The 19,123-nt window shown below is 49.3% G+C and overlaps 1 protein-coding gene across 1 annotated transcript; it reads left to right on the top strand.

The window, feature by feature from the left end:
• The first annotated feature begins 314 nt into the window (after window positions 1-314).
• dnai3 (dynein axonemal intermediate chain 3) lies at window positions 315-18,770 on the top strand. Its single transcript, XM_047049427.1, has 23 exons — window positions 315-394; window positions 1,044-1,109; window positions 1,320-1,355; window positions 3,338-3,513; window positions 3,962-4,066; window positions 4,308-4,454; window positions 4,647-4,846; window positions 5,249-5,365; window positions 5,682-5,872; window positions 6,137-6,261; window positions 7,062-7,151; window positions 8,056-8,148; window positions 9,750-9,869; window positions 10,903-10,976; window positions 11,436-11,589; window positions 11,718-11,814; window positions 14,780-14,904; window positions 15,020-15,083; window positions 16,022-16,152; window positions 16,233-16,437; window positions 16,658-16,749; window positions 17,137-17,259; window positions 18,448-18,770. Exons 2-23 carry the CDS (start codon window positions 1,049-1,051, stop codon window positions 18,586-18,588), a joined length of 2,667 nt encoding a protein of 888 aa, XP_046905383.1. The 5' UTR covers window positions 315-394; window positions 1,044-1,048; the 3' UTR covers window positions 18,589-18,770.
• The last annotated feature ends 353 nt before the right edge of the window (window positions 18,771-19,123 follow it).

Here is a 19,123-nt window from a genome sequence, read left to right as displayed (position 1 = left end):
CAATATTAATACAAAACGAGAATGAGCATGGGGGTTATCCAATAAATTAATGCCCCAGGTGTTGTAAATTAGGAAGTTCAATAAGTCTAGCTCTACTGTTCAGGATACAGCGAAGCATTCTTTCCTCACCATAAATTGTGTTGCACTGCTACATAGCCTGCGTTCCGCCATCTCTTTATCAATATGAGGGTTATGTTGAGTCATGATGATTAATTTGTCACTTGAAATATAAAAAATAGCCCTCAGTTTTATGTTGACTGATTAAACAAAATACTTTCCCCGTAACTATTAGCAACCAAATTGTTGCCGGAAGCTGCTAGTACCAACTTGCCAAAGACGCAAAATACATCGGTTCAGACCAAGATATCTAATATTTACATTACACTTGCAAAAGGTAAACGTTTTTGTTAAGATTACAATATGAGTACCTGTCATTACTTTTTTAAGCGAATATAATATTGAATAGTTAGCTAATGTGTAACAAGCTAGTTACATAGCTTGCAGTAGACTTCTCTTCGAACGCTAAATACAGTAGCTAGTTTAGCTACAGTACTGTACTGTAAACTAACAGTTGTTTTGCTCTGCTGAGTGAAGCTAACTCTAGCAATTCCGCAATCTGCGCTAGAGCAACGTTTAACGTGATAAACATATATCTTAGTATTGCTTTAAATATTTTTGGTTTTTCTACACCTAGAAACATCAACATTAACCACTAGATGTCGCCGTGGATTTTGTTTTTGGAAAATATATTTTTTAGGCTACATTATAATTAAATGTCAACTAGTACCACCTGCATCGCCCACAAGATGTCACTAGCGTCACATAATGATAAAGCTGAATCATGGACATGCTGTATTGTGGACAGCTTATAAGCAATATCAATTCATATATTATACATAAATATGAATGACCATGTAGACTTTATTCATCTACTTGGTTATATATAAGATTGCTTTGGTCGCAGGCATTTTAATAGGACAAATGTCCGCATTAATTAGCTCAAGGCTAATGTTTTTCCCCGATGCATGTGTCTACATCTGCAGAAAGGATGACCTCCAAGAGACCAAAGAGCACTGGAGACGGCGTGGGCATTAAGGGGAACGCTAAAGGTGGGTATACCAGGAGAGTCAGCTGACATTCACCTCTTAGAACCTACATATGACACATTATGAATGTATTAATTGGAAAGAGTGGAATGAGTCATGATTGTATTATTTCAATGACATTTTTCGAAAGACAAAAAGGAACTTGACACAATATGGGTGTATGCATTGGCCAATGAGTCATAGTTTGATTGTTTCGTTTTTTTTTTATCGTAGACAAAAAGAACGATGTTGATTCTCCTGCAGGCTCAGGTAAGCATTTCAGAATGTTGTTGACTGCTGAAAATATGGACAGCATTATCGACACCTTTATGTCAATACGACCTTCATAACATGTGCTGTAAACGTTCATGCAGAGTTCAATGTTCATAATACGTATTTGTTGGAGGCCTGAGTTAACAGTTTCTGACCTATACATTTAATAACGATTGACAGTTTTGCGTATGTACAGTATATGTATTATTAGTCTTTTGATCAGCAGTTATTTAGGCTATGTTAACTCATTTGTTATGTCATTGATACTAAAATATGCATACGTTTGCCATGAATTTCGAAACTTCAAAGGTCTCTCCACTGCTGCAGACATTGTGGGATCAGATACTGTTCCTCTGCTGATTCCCATGAAATTCAATAAACCATTAGCAACCCGAACTCTGCAGTCTGAAAAGGCCGACATTGGGTCGTAAACACAAAGGGTCGTGTGAGAACACTTTGGCTAAATACTAGAGCTCCTATCACAGAATCCCTCTATAGCCTAGACTTGGCAGGCTGACTCACCAGTGCATAACCTCCATCCAGTTATGGTTATCAGATGTTAGTATGAGTAAGTCTGGCTTATCACTTCATACTTGTATACTAGTGCGTGCCACAAAAAACAAACAGAGATCAGCTTTTGGCAAAGTGGCCTCCTGATTGAATAACAACCCTGTTATTTGATTGCCTGCATTTGTGTGAGAGTTCTGGCTACTGCTTACATGTCATTCATTCCAGCTGGCAACGGATACTTCTGGAAGCCTGAGGCCTAAGCCTATTTCGCTCTGAAGTGGTGATGTAATGGGCACGATATATACTCATCAGTGCTGTCTTTGAGCGTTACAACCCTAGCCTTTACCTATGCATGCTTTTGATGTGAGCTTAGGTGTAATGTTGCACAGCCTGTGGACATGCGCATGGATATAGGTCTTTTTACTTACATCTTTTCATTGTCACAGCAGCTTCAAAAATGTTCAGTGTCACCCACCCCTGAAAACATGCTGATGGTCACAGGAATCCAATTTTAAATCTCGACAAATGACTGAACGGAAGATATGGGCCTATCTTTATACCAGATTTATACCGATCTTTATACCAGCTTTATATCCGATTAGGTCACCAGCTCCCATGTAAGTGAAGGTAACTGTTTCAGCTGATCTGTCATTCAGAAGAATAAAGGGTTTGGTCTTGTGTTATGTTGGCGAAGAGTTTGTTTGATAAATTGACGAGACTAACAACTTTTTATATCCATAAAGAACGCATTTTACTTACAGACTATGGCTGATGACGTCCTCCAGAAAATGGTCTGATGTTTTCCCCTCAATGATGAAACAAATGTTATGAAGGACTTTCGTCTTACACCTCGGGGGGGAATGCCGAATTCACGTTTGCCCTCTCAACAAGTGTGGCGAATGACATTGTTACTATAAATAACAATGCCATGCTCTCTCCACGCATTTCTCTTTGAATGAAAGGGTGTGAGTTTCCACTACAATGATTTGGCATGGGCCCCTTGTGGTCTGGATGAAACAGGTCGACACACCCAGTTGGGAAGTGGTTACTTAAGCTCTACTTTAGCATTCTCTCGGTCTCCCTCCGCAAACCTTGTGGAAAGAACTTTGAAGAGGCTGCGAGGGGGACGAGGACTGTAATTATGTGAAGCCCTGTTTACTACAGGATGCAATGCCACTGTTTGGGTGTAAGGTGAGCTCCACAGTCCTGTTTAGGAAAGGGCTCGCTGCTTTGCTCGGTGCTTATCATTCCCAGAGTTCACGGTCAAATCTCTTTCACCCCCTCCCCCCCTCCCTAACAGGAACGCTCGATTATCGAAGGCATTGACTGATATCGAGTTCATTTGAGTGGTTCCCTCCAATTCCTCCTGTGCCGCCGGGGGAGTCACACAGGAAACTGAGCCGGTTTTCCAATTCCGAACCTCTCCACTGACTCACCCTCTCGTTCCCCCCCCTCCCTCCACCAATCAGTCGACATCTTCCCCATGGTGCTGACCTCCGCCACCCAGGAGATGTTTGGCTGCCGAGCTGACGAGGACGTGACCGGGGATGCCCCCTACAAGCTGCTGAGGAAGGCCGACGTTCTGCAGGACATGAGGACCAGGGCGGCAGTGTCTGATTTCAGCCCCGTCAAGCAGCTAGTGATGGTAAGCCCGGGGCCCGCGTGTCATTGGCACCACGCGGACAATGTTCACAACCACACGATGGCCCACAGACCACATATGCTATGGGGGGGGGGGTAAAAAAATAAGTTCCCAGAGCCCATGTCCTTTGTTTTTTGCATTCCTGGAAATGATTCACTCCTATAAATGATTCCATGGTGATGTGTGAGTCCTACATTGCAACACCTCGTGATATTAACGAGCCAAGTACTGCAGGGCCTTTCCTCTACCCTTGATAACGTATCCATTCTGAAAGAGAACGGATTCTTATTTCACATAAAAGGACTTTCGTTTCGTAAGGCCACACTATATAGTCTTTCATATTTTCACCAGGTGCTCTTTTGGTCAGTTTCCTGTCTACTTGAATTGAACCGTATACTGTGTCATGGGGGTCTTGAAATGCCTGTGGACTTCTTGTTCTTCGTGTTGGTAGGACTATCCAGAGGAGGAGATCCTGCTTGTCTATGACATTGACTTCACCCACGGACAGAGTTTCTACCTGGTCTTGACAGTGGAGACCAAGGACATGATGTTAAGGGTGAGTTCCTGTACCATAACGAAAGGAAATTATAAAACAGTACAGGTTTCCACGCACCTACCACAGTTAGATTTCCCCTCTGTTCTTGATTCCCCCTCCCCCCAATAAAAAAAAACTGCTCTTGAGATTTAAGATTTAAGACACAGCCAAGGCGGTTATTCAATTCATATGAAATATGCTCCGTAATCCCTCTCTCCTCTACGAATGTCTTCACCTTGTTGATCGTTCTCCCGTGCTTCAGCTCCCCGCGTCTGAAGAGGAAGTGGCTGCGGACGCCACGTCGTCCGAGGTGTTCGTGCAGGAGAAGACCCCCGAGCCGCAGGCCTGGGTCTCTCTGGGGAGCGAGCAGGAGATCCAGGAGGAGTCTGTCACCGACTCCAGACCTAGGGTAACCCACGGAGACTTCACCTACAGATTATAATCACAACACATGCAGTATGCTAATAAGATTGAGCTGGACGATGAGTATAGGAAGTCGACGTCATGTACCCTCAGAAGGGAAATTGAAGATGTTGAGCTTCAGGCGACGTCATTATTCACCCCCGTCACCATCCGCCCTGCTGTCTTTGGACCCCCGCAGTTGAAATATAAGATTTCGAGGGCGCGGAGGGAATTCGGGGCGCCCGTCTGCTTCTCTAGTCGTAACGCGGCGGACGCCAAGGACGGCCACATGGAGTGTTCCTCCTACCAGGACCGGAGCTTCAGCCTGCGGCAGATGGAGAGACAGAGCGGCGTGCAGGCCATCCCTGCCCTCCACTGCTCCAGCACGCAAACCATATGGTATGGGAGTCAGGTGGCTGAGCGGTTAGGGAATCGGACTAGTAATCAGAAGGTCGCTGGTTTGATTCCCGGCTGTGCCAAATGACGTTTTGTCCTTGAGCAAGGCACTTCACCCTACTTGCCTCGGGGGGTATGTCCCTGTACTTACTGTAAGCCGCTCTGGATAAGAGCGTCTGCTAAATGATCTAAATGTAAATGTATGGTTCTGTATAACCTGTAGGCCGCATGTGGTGTTGAAATGGTGCTGTACGGCGCTTTGGTGCAAGTCTTGCTGCTAATAAATGTGCTATAGAACTACGACTTGACTTGACTTGAGTTGAACTACCAAATACCTCAACCAAAAAGGAACAACGTGGTATTAATAATAAAGGTTTTTTTTCCCGTGATTTGTCCACTCGGCAGGAGATATCCAAAGAATATGTGCACCCAGTATGAACCGAGAGAGTTCAGCGAGGAGGAGAAGGAGAACTGCCTCCAGTCGGAGACTCTGAAGAATTTCGTCAACTCGGTCGCCTGGAGGTGAGTGAACGTTTCAGTGACGGATGGGGTCTCAAACTCAAGGGGATGATTTTTTAAAAACTAATAATGTTAGGGGGAGGGGCTGTCCACACCTGTCATTACAGGGGCCTCAAGACACTCATCTGTTAAATGTCACCCATGACAAAGTCCTCAGTCTCGGCGAGACTTGCCGTCCAACGCAAAGCTATCCCGCGTCAGCGCGTGGAGTCGTCTGTTTTCCGCTTGGCGCCTGAGGCGAAACGGAAAAGACGGCTCCTCGCAAAAGCAGGCGGCCTCCTCCGCAAACCGCCGCTCCTCCCCTCCCCCCCCTCCGCAGGTTCGAGACAGCCCTCCAGCAGAACGAGATCATGGACGTGTTCGTCGACGACTGGAAGGCCCTGAAGGAGGACGACGGCGGCTACGGCGGCAAGGCCGACACCCACCTGAAGGAGTACCAGTCCTTTACAGACCTGCACTACAGCAAAGAGAAGACCATCAGCAACATCAACTGGCATCCTACCATCAACGGTGAGGGCCACGGGTCACACGACACATCCCGATATCCCGATATCCCGATACCATATGATATCATATGCTCTCACGATATCATACGATATCGTATGCTAGTATGTCGGTGTAATCGTCTTCAAGTTCAAGTCTTTCATTGTCAGGTACACAGACCAACGCGTCCTGTCGGTGCCACAGCAACTTGTACTAGGTTGTAAGTGTGTGTTTTGGTGGGGGGTTTTTTCCCAGCTAGTTGTGACAGTGATATGCATGTGATTGTGGCAGGGGTGATCGCCGTGTCTGTGATAGAGAGACTGTCCTTCGAAGACAGGATCAATGCCTCCACTAAGCTGCTGCTAAACCCCTCTCTCATTCTGTTCTGGAGCTTCTCTGATCCCATCAATCCTCAGGTACGTGTGAAGACTCTCCTTTCATGTCGTTCTCTCCCCACCCCCCACCCATCTCTCTCTGTCTCAGTCTCAGTCTCAGTCTCAGTCTCAGTCTCAGTCTCAGTCTCAGTCTCAGTCTCAGTCTCAGTCTCTCTCTCTCTCTCTCTCTCTCTCTCTCTCTCTCTCTGTCTCTCTCTGTGTCTCTCTGTGTCTCTCTCTCTCTCCCCCCCCCTCTCTCTCTCTCTTAAATCCTCACCGACAGGTAACAAGCTGTTTCTTCTATCTCCCAAAAAGAAATAGCTTTAAGGGGGTGCTTAGGCTTGTCAATCTGAGATATTGTTTGTTTTAGCAAAATGCAGGGGTCATTCGTAGATTTTGGCTTTCAAGCAAACCTTTACATACCTTAACCAAACCATAACTTTTATGCACTCAAATGTCCCCAAACAAAATTGGATTTCTTGCTCATGACCGTGTACAATGGTCTCCAAACCGTTGGTTTGATTGTCTGGTTATGGGCACAGGGAAAGATGTTTTTCATGATGTCAAATAAGAACTAAACTGCTGTAGCACATTCACATCTAATAAATACACATGAATGAACACACGCAAACATTAATTTCTACTATCAATCCATCCACAAGAGTATGTATGCTTAGTGAAGTAGAATCATATACTTGTGGATTAGGAGCTTAAACTGCTGAGCCTTGCGTTCAATGACTTGAATCCATAAATACATTTGATGGCAAAGGCCCAGCACTTGAAGGTCTGCTGTGGTTTGAAATGGACGGCCTCTGCCTGATGTGGCTCTTTGTGGTTTGCAGTTGCTCCTGGAGTGCCCGGACGACGTCTTCTCCTTTGAGTTCTGCCCCTCCGATCCAAATATTATCGTTGGCGGCTGCATGAACGGCCAGGTGCTCCCCGCTTCCTCCATCTCACGGCCGCTGACTCACTCTCTCTCTCTCTCTCTCTCTCTCTCTCTCTCTCTCTCTCTCTCTCTCTCTCTCTCTCTCTCCCTCTCTCTCTCCCTCTCTCTCTCCCTCACTTGTGTCCCCCACCCTTACTTTCCCAAATCTTCTCCTCCCTCACCCTTCTCCTTCCTCACCCTTCCCCCCCCTTCCCGTCTCTCTTTTAGTGCCCTCTAACCGTCATCCCCAAAGACTTTTCTTATGAGATTCCAGACTGTTATATAACCACCTCGGCGGCGGATTTCCTTTCCCATGTCCTTCTGGGCTGCTACGCCGCTTTCATTTCTAGGGAATCCGATAAGAAATAACAAATATCACTTACAGAATGGGCCATATTCCGCTCTTGTTATTTTTAGCCTTTCTGCTGCTCTTGTCCATTGTTTTCCCTTTGGGGGCCTCTTTCTATGGGAAGGTGGATTGACTGAGTGGGGGAGGGAGGAGGGGGGAAGGAGAGGAGGGGAGAAGGAGAGGAGGGGAGGGGAGAGAAGGAGAGGAGGGGAGGGGGGGGGGACAGGGGAGAAGGAGAGGAGGGGAGGGGGGAGAAGGAGAGCAGGGGAGAAGAAGAGGAGGGGAGAAGGAAAGGAGGGGTGAAGGAAAGGAGGGGTGAAGGAGAGGAGGGGAGAAGGGAGAGAAGGGGAGAAGGAGAGGAGGGGAGGGGGAAGAAGGAAAGGAGGGGTGAAGGAGAGCAGGGGTGAAGGAGAGGAGGGGTGGGGAGGGGGGAGAAGGAAAATGGAGATGGAGAGATTGGGACGAAGGGGAAAGGGCGACGCGAGCGCTTGCAGGAAGTGCCGAACTGCGAGAAGCAGGTGTCGCTTCTCAAGCCAACGGACGTGCCGTCTTGTCCCGTCAGGTGGTGCTCTGGGACATATCCGCCCACGTCGAGCGACTACAGGGGACTCGCTCCAGCGGTGGGAAGAACACGGCCGCCAACGCCAACGCCTTTGTAAGTCGCCACCGTCTTGGTGTTGCACGCCGTCCGAACGACTCGTGACCCAGAGACGTGCCCAAGGCTATTCTGACTCAATGACAGCATGAACAATATTTGACAGGTCCTCGTCATTTTACCCACAGTCGTGTCATAACGGGGGCCCCCAGCGTCTCCCAAATGGATCGGTAGTTAGGTTCATGGCGGCAATGTGAATGTCCTCTCGTGAGGCTTTTCCCCAACTCACTCACCTACCGTAAAGCCCGTTTTGTTTGCGTCCGATAGAAGTGTTTCGAGGTGGGATCGAAAGCCGCTGCAGATTCCAGAAAGGCCGTCCTTCCCCAAGGTAAAGTGTGACGGGGCGAAACGACGATGATACGTTGGCCCTTGCCGGTGCTCCCGCTCATCCACAGCCTTTCATTAAAGGGGAATGCGGCTGAGTTCTGCTCCAGGCGCCGCCGCGGCCGTCGGAGCCGGACCCACAAACCTCCTGGCAGGCCCCTGGCCCCGCTCACTGTGTTGCGTCTCCTCGTCCCCTAGCGCTGGAACCCCTCGCGCCCGACCAAGCCGGTCCTCCTCTGTCACCTTGCGGCGCCCCTTCATCCCCCCCTGACCCTCTCTCTTTCTCTCTCTCTTTCTCTCTCTCTGTCTCTGTCTCTCTCTCTGTCTGTCTCTCTGTCTCTCTGTCTCTCTGTCTCTCTCATACAGTCGCGCCCGCTTCCAGCTTCACTTCCCAATACCGTGGCACCTTGGCTAGCGGCAGCACTCCCTCACCCCTCTATTCCCTCCTCCCCCTCCCCCTCCCTGTTGACTCTCCCCCTCCCCCCCCCCCCCCCCCCCACCCCACCCCGTCCCAGAGTCAACAACACTCGCCAGCTGTTACACAAACCCACAGTGGTCCTGATTGGCTGCCTGGGCCGATAGCACACACACGCCAGATTACGGCACCCCCTTTATATGTTTGCACCACAAACAGGGGCGGTTTTATCTGCTGAAAGCCAATTATTTCAATGCGGTGGGGCCCTGAAAGGTGTGCTTAGCTAGCACCTGTTTTCTGCCCTGTCAGATAAAACGGGGGACTACAAATGAGAAGGTTTTAAATAGAAGTTCTGTCCGTGCGTTTTTTGTTGTTGTTGCAAATCAAACACAGCCTTGCCACATGGCCAAACGTGAACATATCCTACATGCACGGCAGGATACAGTAACATTGTGCTCAGTCCCGAATTTTGGTAAACCAGCCCACGATCTTAGGCTTTGATGAGAAACAGATACAACGACAAACCATGGCCAAAGTGCCAACTAAAAGCACCCGTCCGCACTGAGGTGTCCGCTGAGCCATAACCCAAAGCTTCTGTCGGAAAAAGTTTTCATTTCCCCCCCCCACACCCCCCTCCCCTCCTCCCCCCCTCCCCCCCCCCCGAAACCAGCACAACCCAGCATTTGAATGGATCCCTTCACGTCGATCCTTTAACTCTGTGTCACCGATAAGCGGTGCTACGGGGGCAAATTGGGTCGGGTCGCCGTGAGGTGCCGGCGCGGGGGGGGGGGGGGGGGGGGGGGGGTGATAGGGGGGGGGCAGCCCGTGGCGTAATCCCTTTTGTGTTTTGGGCTCCCGGCAGGCCTTTGAAGACAAGCGAGTGGAGGAGACTCCCGTGGTGCGCTACTGTGCCGTCTCGGCCATCGAGAGCGGCCACAAAGCGCCAATTACAGACGTCCAATGGCTGCCGGAAACCTTTGAGGTAGGCGGGGGGGGGGGGGGTGAGGGGAGGTAAGGGGGGTGAGGGAGGGGGAAGGTGCAAGACCGCAACGCCCGCGGATGGGATACTGTCCGGGACGATGATTTCACAGTTGATGGAGTGATTTAAGCAATGTACAGAATGTTTCAACCAAGTGGGGGGCGGGCCTGGTTGGAGGTATAACCATGGTATTCACATCGCCACAACCCGTCACAAGGCATGTGTAGGGTGTGGTCTGTTTGGCCATACATTAGAAGTCATTTGTGCCAGGCAGTCTACAATCTCCCCGGAGTCGTCGTGATTTTTTCCAATCTGGGCTTTGTCTTATCAGATCTTGAGTCAACACTCGAGCTAAGTGTCTGACATACCAGAGAAAACTCGATACACAGCCCATGGTTTGAGGTCTTCACACCCAATTTACAGACGGATGTTCAAACACTCCAGTTAAAAAAGGGGTTAGGCGTCTTATCGCGCTAATGATTTTGGAAGATGGGGAGGGGGGGAATGGGGAAATTCTGCACTAATGACCGGACGAGATTGAAATCGAATGCAACTGAAGCATTTTAGGTGCGCGGTTTGATTTTGCAAGCCGAGGCAGAGGGGGAAGAGGACCCATCATCGCTGGAGATGAAAGGGAAATAGGATTATTTTAGAGGGGGGGGGGGGGTCAAGGGTGAATGTCACCGTAGGCTTTTAGGCATATTACCATGTCTCCATGACGGGGCCCTGTCTGCGGAACATTCCAGAATTTGGCCGAAAACACTGAGTGACATCCTAAGTGACTTGTCACGGTTCCTCGGCGCGATACTCGATCCCGTAATAGCGGTGACATTGCCATGCCCTTCAAAACGGTGGGCTGCTGCGAGGCATCATCAATAACACAGAGTCGCTTCGCCAGACAGCCCGTCCATCAACCAGGAGTCCCTAGGGAGCCCAATAAATTCCCCTCAGTGTTGCTTACCATTACAAGGAAGAGAACAGTCCAGCCTGGTCTTGCCACTTTGCTGATTTCTCTCTCTCTCTCTGTGTGTCATAGGTCACCAGGCTTGGGGTTCCGGTGGAGAACAAGAGTCAGATTTGTGTTCAGGTCATCACCTGTGCCCCTGACTGGTAGGGCATGGTTCGGCGTCTACAAACGGATTGTGTTTATCTAGAGTGATCTTGGTCTGTCCGACAGCTCCGTTATCAAACAGAATCTTTCTATCGCTTTCTCTCGGTGTCTCTCTCTCTCTCTTTGTCTTTCTCTATGTCTCTATGTATCTGTCTGTCTGTATCTCTCTCTGTCGGTGTTGGTGTCTTTATGTCTCTCTATGTATTTGTCTCTCTTAATCTCTCTCTGTATTTCTCTGCCTCTCTTTCCTATATCTTTCTCTCTCTGTGTGTCTGTCTCTCTATCTCTGTCGGTCTCTCTCTCTCTCTCTCTCTCTCTCTCTCTCTGTCGGTGTCTCTCTCTGTGGGTGCCTCTCTCTCCCTCTGTCGGTGTCTCTCTCTCTCTGTCGGTGTCTCTCTCTCTCTCTCTCTCTCTCTCTCTCTCTCTGTCTGTCGGTGTCTCTCTCTCTCCTGGATCAGCTGTGTGATGTTCTGGGACATCCGGACCCCGAGGATGGCCGCCCAGCCCATGACAGACAGGCGGCACAAGGCGGAGGAGAAACCTCTGGAGAACCCCCACGGCGTTCCCAACACCTTCAAACATCTGGACCTGACCTGGAAGCCGCTCGTCAGGGTACCACAGACGGCCCTTCACAAGCGCAGCCCCGCCTTTCCCCCAAAAACGCTCCGCGACTGACAATGCTCGACTGTTGTCTGTTGGCGGGCCAATGTCAGAGCTGTTCTGTTTCCATCTCGTGTCAGGTCGCCCTGCCAAAGATTGATACCAGCGGGGAGTACAGCCCTTTGAAATTCAGCCTGCAAGACAACACCTGCGACAGCCATACTGGTAGCAACGCAGGTGAGTATTTCCCTCCCTCCCCCTCTCTCTCTCTCTCTCTTCCTCCCCTCTCTCTCTCTCTCTCTCTCTCTCTATCTTCTTTGTACTCCCTTTCTCCTTCAGGCAGAGATGCAGGTCAGCTTCGCTCCCCTGTTTATTTCTCTTCCTGTCACTCTCTCTGCATTGTTGCCCCTCCCCCTCCTCTCTTCAGTCCTCGAAGCAACACAGGCGAAGGAGAACGTTAAACTGTTGCGCACCCCAGCCGGTTATGGAGCCGCGGAACATCTGTTCTCAAATCACCTATCATAGTCAGGTCAAACACTCTGGAAATAGATGATACAGATGGAAGGAGATAGCCCCGGATGGATCAAAGACACCTGTGTGTGTGTGTGTGTGTGTGTGTGTGTATGTGTGTGTGTGTGTGAGGAAGGTTGTCTGTGTGGGTTTGTGCGTGCATGCGTGTGTCTCAGATTCTCCAGGGGATCAGTGAGTACCGTGATCAGCGGGCCGTAGCCTCCCCCCCCCCCCCCCCCCCCCTCTCTCTCTCTCTCTCTCTCACCCTCTCTTTCTCTCTCTCTCTCTCTCCCCCCTCTCCTCTCCAGTTTCATACTGTTTTATTAAGCGATACCTCGCAGACAAGGCCCTCATAGTGAGGCGGCATTAGTCTTGTTGACTGTCGGCTCTTTGCAATATGCTGCCCTGCCCTGGAGCCAAAAGATGTTCCCCCAGTCTCGCCCAGTCAGGAAGAAACCTGCCTTTGTCTGGCCTAAGGTCTTGCTTCCATAAACACAGCAAGGACGACGGTTATGACATTTGGACAGGTGCTCGACCCATAAACGTGCTGCCTTTTTTTGCATCACCTGGACTTTGTCACGTTCGCACAGTAGAGAGGTACCTCGCATTTCCCAGGAGGTGCGTTAGGTGACTGAAGGTGGATTGAGGCAGGGCACTGTACAGCCAGGTGTCTTCTGCTCTTCCCAGCCTTGGTTGAAAACATCTGACCTGTCTATCCTTTATGGAAGGAAACAGTCCAGTGTTCACCTACGGTGTGACAGCGGCCAGCTGAGTGGAGAGAGAGGAACAAGCGACCGGAAAAAGGACTTCAAGAATAATGAAAAGAGCAAACGCATGGATCTGGTCTCCTGCTGAAAAGTCTTTCGAAGGCATGAAGGTCAGAGAGCTCCTTTTTATAGTGAACACTGAGATTCGACACAACAGCTGGTCTACAGGACAGCAAGCTGATAAATCAAACGCCAGCCCTTGTGTAATACACCATGAAGGTCCTGGGTTCAGTTCCCGCTTGTGGCCTGCAGGTGGGCTATGTTCCGGGCCTTTCCACGTGGAGTTTGTATGTCCTCCCTGTACTGAGGAGCAATGTGCCCTCTAAACTAAGCCCCTGCACGGCCGCGCAGACCAGTTAGAGGACCCGCGCACTCGATTTTTCAGACCGCGCACAAAATAAAATCAATATTTTTGTAATTATTATTTTAGAAAAACTATAAATGTTAAAGCTTTTAACAAAAGAATGACCCTGGCGCTCAGCTCAAGCTTTGACTAGCAATGAAAACAAAAAGAGGGCAGTTAAACATTTAAACACGAATGGCTTGATAAAATCCTTCAAACCGACACAAGCGATGGTCCAGGTAGGCTGGTGAAGCTTTCTGATATATCTAGCTACGAAGAAGCTAGCGGGGTTCTCTGCAAACTTTGCTCAGAGTAGGCCTACTGAGGTCTGCGCTCAGACAGATTTTCTATTTGCTCAGTGCAGAAAGAAATTTGAGGGAACATTGCTGAGGAGAACACAGTCATAGTAAATAGAAGACACACCTACATGACTGCAATACAACAATCAAAATCAATCAATATAGTAATCAGAAGATAACAATGGATCTTAACACGTAAGATGTTAGTTAGGTAACTTTAGACTGGATCTACTTCTTAGGATTAACAGATGCCAGTGGTAAATCCTTCAATGTGTCCTGTTCAGTGCAGTTCATCCCTGTGTTCTAAGGGCGAAATAGTTGATACATTTACATTTAGTCATTTAGTAGACACTCTTATCCAGAGCGACTTACAGTAAGTACAGGGACATTCCCCCGAGGCACGTAGGGTGAAGTGCCTTGCCCAAGGACACAACGTCATTGTAACGCCCGGGAATCGAACCGGCAACCTTCTGATTACTTCCCTAACCGCTCAGCCATCTGACTCCCCTTGTACCCCCCAATGGTATCCCTTGATACCATTAATGGTGCTGAAACTATTTTCATTTGCTTTCTGTTGTTGATTGAATGCACAGTGTCTGTCATCAAAGCCAACAGGGAGTCTTGAACATATTTCATCAGTCATCCTGTAATGAGATCTAGTGGTCCTCGGACAGATAATCCAATGGGTTTAAGGATCTGGAATCAGCCTGGTGATAAGGGGGTGTGAACAATGCTGTCTCACACTGTCCCTTCAGACAGTGGGGCTTTTGTGACTGGTAAAGGCCACTCTACTCCTCTCTCCCTCTCTCCCCTCTCTCCCTCTCCCTCTCTCTCTCTCTCTCTCTCTCTCTCCCTCTCTCTCTCTCTCTCTCTCTCTCTCTGTCTCTCTGTCTCTTCTCCTCCTCGCCCTCTCCTGTTGATAGTGAGAGGAGAGTTGGCAGGCCTCACCCCTGGCGAGCCGCGAGGCCCTGTGTCTGCGGGTGCCATAAACGCTCCGGCTCATTCCGCCATTAAGATAAAGAAGCGGCAGTAGCGAAGGCACCCAGGCGTCTGCGGAGCACGCTTATCAGCTTTCCACGTACGCTTCCCCCCCGACAAACTCACCCCTCGTCAATTAAGAGTCCCGTCTCGATTTCGGCATTCGTTCCCATCGCGGCCGTCTCGGTCCCTTTGTCAACTCCTCACTGCTCTCTGTATCCGTTACGAAATAACGATCTGCAAATATGTACTTTTTTCCGGGAAGCCAAACGCTCTCTGACCCCTCCCTCTGGCCCACGCCACAGACAGGGCCCGCGTGCAGACCGAGAGGTCCGAGGCGAACCCCGAGTACGCCCTGCTCCGAGTGCCGTCCGCCAAACACGTCAAACCCCTGGAGGACGTGGTCTCCAAGTTCTACGTGGGAACCGAGGTAGCACACGCAAACCTCCTCACGAAGACGGTCTTGTGCCCTTTGTACGTCACACATTGTTTCGGACGGTCATAGTTCCGTGTGGAACAACCTTCTCGTTTTTTCTTTCCCGCAGGACGGTGAGCTCATCTACACAGATTGGAAACTGGAGAAGGACCACGACTCGGGAAGGCTGTTCAGTAAGCCGTCCACGAGGCCATTCCCAAACGACGGTGTCACGTCTTTCTCCGGACATCGCCTGTCTTGAGACGAACCGTGACCCTCATTATATCGTCACGTGTCGTGACAATGCATGTGTTCCTAATGTACCATGACCGTACCACAATGTAACGTATAAATGCAGTCCATAAGCCCTAGATGGGCAGATACGTGCGCGTTTAAAGACTACATTATGAGAGAGCAGTGTCTTCCCTATCATTTCCCCCAAGTCCAATTCTAATTAACTGAGCTGCAGACAATTTAAACATTGCCCCGATGGAGTAATTCTAGGAAAACAACAGGGCTATTGACTGAAAACAGATTTTATATTACAAGAACAATTGTCTCCTGAAGGACTGGGCTCAGATACTCTTTGCAATTACAGGAGTTTTAAGTCATCTCTGTTTGGCAGGCCCGAAGACTCTGATTACCCACTAGAATTGGGTCTGGAGACATAAGTGTTTGTATTTGTAATTTGCTCGTTCATGAATACCAAATCCCCTAAATGAGTTCATCTCAGCATGTATCCACATTATTTAACAGTGAGGGCAAAGTGGGTCACAAGTGGATGACTTTATGGAACAAGCTTTGGTCGAACTCGCTGTTTACTGTTTATGGCTGTGTCTGGGAGAGGCTGGCACATCGACATGGCAGCACCTTTGACTCGTTTTGATTAAATGTACAAGCCCAGACATACTCACCTTTTCCAGCCGGCCATAAACCCTCTGACTGCACACTTAGAAGGCTGCTACGTGGTTTAGCGGAGGTGAGCTACCGATGTTGCCAACACCTCGGAATTAAATCCCATTATGCCCCCTCTCTCTCTCTCTGTCTCTCTCTGTCTCTCTCTCTGTCTCTCTCTGTCTCCCTCTCTCCCTCTCTCCCTCTCTCCCTCCCTCTCTCTATCTCTCTCTCTCAGGTTCCAAGCCTTCTCATCGGTTTGTCATCCACGATGGCCTGGTGACCACTGTGCGCCGGTCGCCCTTCTTCAAAGACATCATCCTCACCGTGGGGGGCTGGACCTTTGCCATCTGGAAGGAGGGTGTAATGGTACCAGCAGCAACAACACACACACTGTTTTTAGTAGGTTGCGTTCATTGGCTCAGTCTGACTCGACCTTCGACCTCTAGAACGGTCCCATCATCCAGTCGGCGTGCTCCCAGAAGAAGTGCACCGTGGGATACTGGTCCCAGTCCCGGCCCGCCGTGTTCTTCATCGGGAAGGAGGACGGCAACATCGACGTGTGGGACCTTCTGGAGAAGACCCACGAGCCCTCCCAGACCCAGAACATCACCACGGCCCAGATCACCTGCATCAAACCCTGGATCGTCTCCTGTGAGTCCCCCCCTCCCCTCCGGGTCACCCAGGACCTGCTGGAAGGGGGCCCCCAGGCCAAACGTTGACACGTGTTTGACCGAGCTCTGTCTCTCTCTCTTTTCCTTCTCTTCCTCCTCTCTCTCTCTCTCTCTCTCTCTCTCTCTCTCTCTCTCTCTCTCTCTCTCTCTCTCTCTCTCTCTCTCTCTCCCCCCTTCTCTCTCTGTGTTTGGGCCCACAGCCAAGCAGCACCTCCTGGCCGTGTCGGACCACCTCGGGACCCTCCACATCCTGGAGGTCCCATGGACTCTCCGCACCCCCTCCAGCAACGAGGTCAGCCGGCGTTTGTATTCTGTCTGTGGGAATACACGCTCCCAAGCGCTGGTTTTAGTAGTCGCCAGTGTTACCATGGGTATGTCAGTCTGATGTGGGCGTTTCAGGAGATTCGTCAGAGAACGAAGTGTTTTGCAGCGGTAGGAGCCACAATGTTGACATGATTTGACTCGTGTTAGCTCGAATATTCTGCCCTCTTTTAGTTGCTGCCTGTGGTCTGTGGTCGCCTCAAGTTGTTGCTTTGAGTTGTTTTTTGTTTTGGTCCAAGAAGGCAAGCTGCTGCAGTCTCGCAGTAAGTCCTGCAGTCTTGTCGCGAGCAGAACAGTGCTGTCGTCGAGAGTCCTCATGGCCCTTTAACGCCGTCTCCCCGCTGTGCTGTTCTCACAGAAGCTGAGCACGAGGAAGTACTTCGAGAAGGAGGTGGATCGGCTGGTGTACTTTGAGACGAGGATGGAAACGAGATCCAAGGAGAAGAAAGACATGGAGGCCGAGGAGATGAGGAAGAGGATGGTGAGAGAGCTGTCCTGTATCCTGTCAGCGTACCGTAGACACTTGCCCCCCCCCCCCCGCCGGTCACGGTTCTCCCAACACTGTGCAGGCAGATGTCATTTATCGAGCCCAAGTCAGATGCGTTTCGTCGGATTCCGCTAAGTCGGCGTGCGGGAATGGCTCCTCTCCCCTCAGGACTCCTTCATTCAGAGGGGTGTCGGACGCCCTGCATTAGGAAGACAGCTACAATGTGTCGTATTGACATCCACAGCATTAGCAGTCTGTCAAGAGGATTGCATCATTCCGAGCACTGCACACTAGCAGCTGGGGATTTGCCCCACATAGGATGAAATGTGGGGCAAAATATGTGGGGATAGGACGAAATATGTGCATTTCTATCCGTTCCCAGTATTTTGATACCTCTCCCACCACACACACACACACACACACACAAACATGATCATTTGAAGATGTTTTTTTCCTTCTGCCATATAAGTGTCTCATTATCTATGACTGTAATCATCTCAAATCCAGAAACCCATAACCATTCCCCTAAATTGCTTTTTAATGCATCTGTGCCGCCCCAAATGGAATGTCTAGTTCGAAAACAAAACCAGACACCAAAGAAGAATAATAGGGCTCAACGATAGTTATTATAATTAAAATCTTTATGTGCTGCAGTTATCCTACATTTGTTTTAGAGACCATGATTATGCATTTTTTCCCTTATTCCAAACAAAGTTAAATTACTCTAATGGCAGAAAGTCTGTTTCACTATGTACATTCTTGTGTCAAGATGATCAAAGACCATTTATGTCAAAGTAAAAGAACCAGCATTCATTTAAAAGAGATTTCACTTTCACCCATTGTCAACATTGTCAAAGACACAAATTTGATTCAATCCCAAAATACTTCACAAGGACAAAGACACCTCAAGAATTTGAAACATTACTTCTGTTTACTAGCAAACCATGATTACTGCTTTCTGAAAAAAATGGATGTGTGATTTCTCCCATCTGGCCCAGATGAGTGGGGACATTCTAAATGACCCTTTTAAATCATCGAAACATCAACTAACCTCCATAGCTTTTCCCTTAGAACCACAAGCTGCATCGCCACTTTGGTCGGGCTTCAACAACACTCTGCGAGACAATGTTGCGGGTCACTTCTCGAGGGATGTTGACAGCAGATGTGGTTATGTTCCCCCAGGAGCCTATCATGCCGGAGAAAGCAGAGGATCAGATCCTGGAGGAGGCCTTGAAGGACTACAAGGACTACTTAGCCCTGGAGAAGGTCATTCTGAAGGACATGGGTCTGTTGGTAGACACTGATGACTCATCGGACATCTGAGATGCTGTAAGCCCAGCCAAGCCCAGCCTGCCCTGACACCAGACACACACTGGTACCTGATATCCCCCCCCCCCCCCTCCCCTTCCCCAAAACACCAGGATTTAATACCCTTGCTGCAACACACACCACTGTCCAAGCCTGCTGTTTCAATAGTGCTAAAGTGTGTGCCCATTTGAGAGTTTGTTTGTTTTATGTTGTCGTTTTCTTTGGGAGGGGGGGGGGGGGGGCTACAGAACAAATATATAACATATTTGACTTGTTCATAGGTAAGAAGACGTTTTTATTGAATTTTTCACAAAACAGCGTGTGCTTTACCAGCACACTGGTTGATGATTCAGCGGGTTCGGGGGGGGGGGGGATTAGGGCGAGAGCTCCTCCATAGTTAATGAGTGAGTATTCACATGCACGCGGCCGAGATCTGGTTACTGTGTAATATCATCCAACTGTGCTTCGCTCCCCTCGGGGCCTCCGGTAATGAAATACATTCAAAGTACCTGAGGACCCGAACTCGCCAGGCAAATCATTTCATGCTTCT

This window comes from Hypomesus transpacificus, chromosome 26, assembly GCF_021917145.1.
Source record: "Hypomesus transpacificus isolate Combined female chromosome 26, fHypTra1, whole genome shotgun sequence".
NCBI lineage: Eukaryota > Metazoa > Chordata > Actinopteri > Osmeriformes > Osmeridae > Hypomesus > Hypomesus transpacificus.
Note: the sequence above shows the minus strand (reverse complement) of the source record. Positions and strands in the feature narration are given on the sequence as shown.

Coding starts and splice junctions, on each gene's coding strand:
- dnai3 (XM_047049427.1), top strand. CDS start 1,049: ATGACCTCCAAGAGACCAAAGAGCACTGGAGACGGCGTGGGCATTAAG. Junction 5,366..5,681: donor GTCAACTCGGTCGCCTGGAG/GTGAGTGAACGT, acceptor CCCCCTCCGCAG/GTTCGAGACAGCCCTCCAGC. Junction 5,873..6,136: donor CTGGCATCCTACCATCAACG/GTGAGGGCCACG, acceptor TGATTGTGGCAG/GGGTGATCGCCGTGTCTGTG.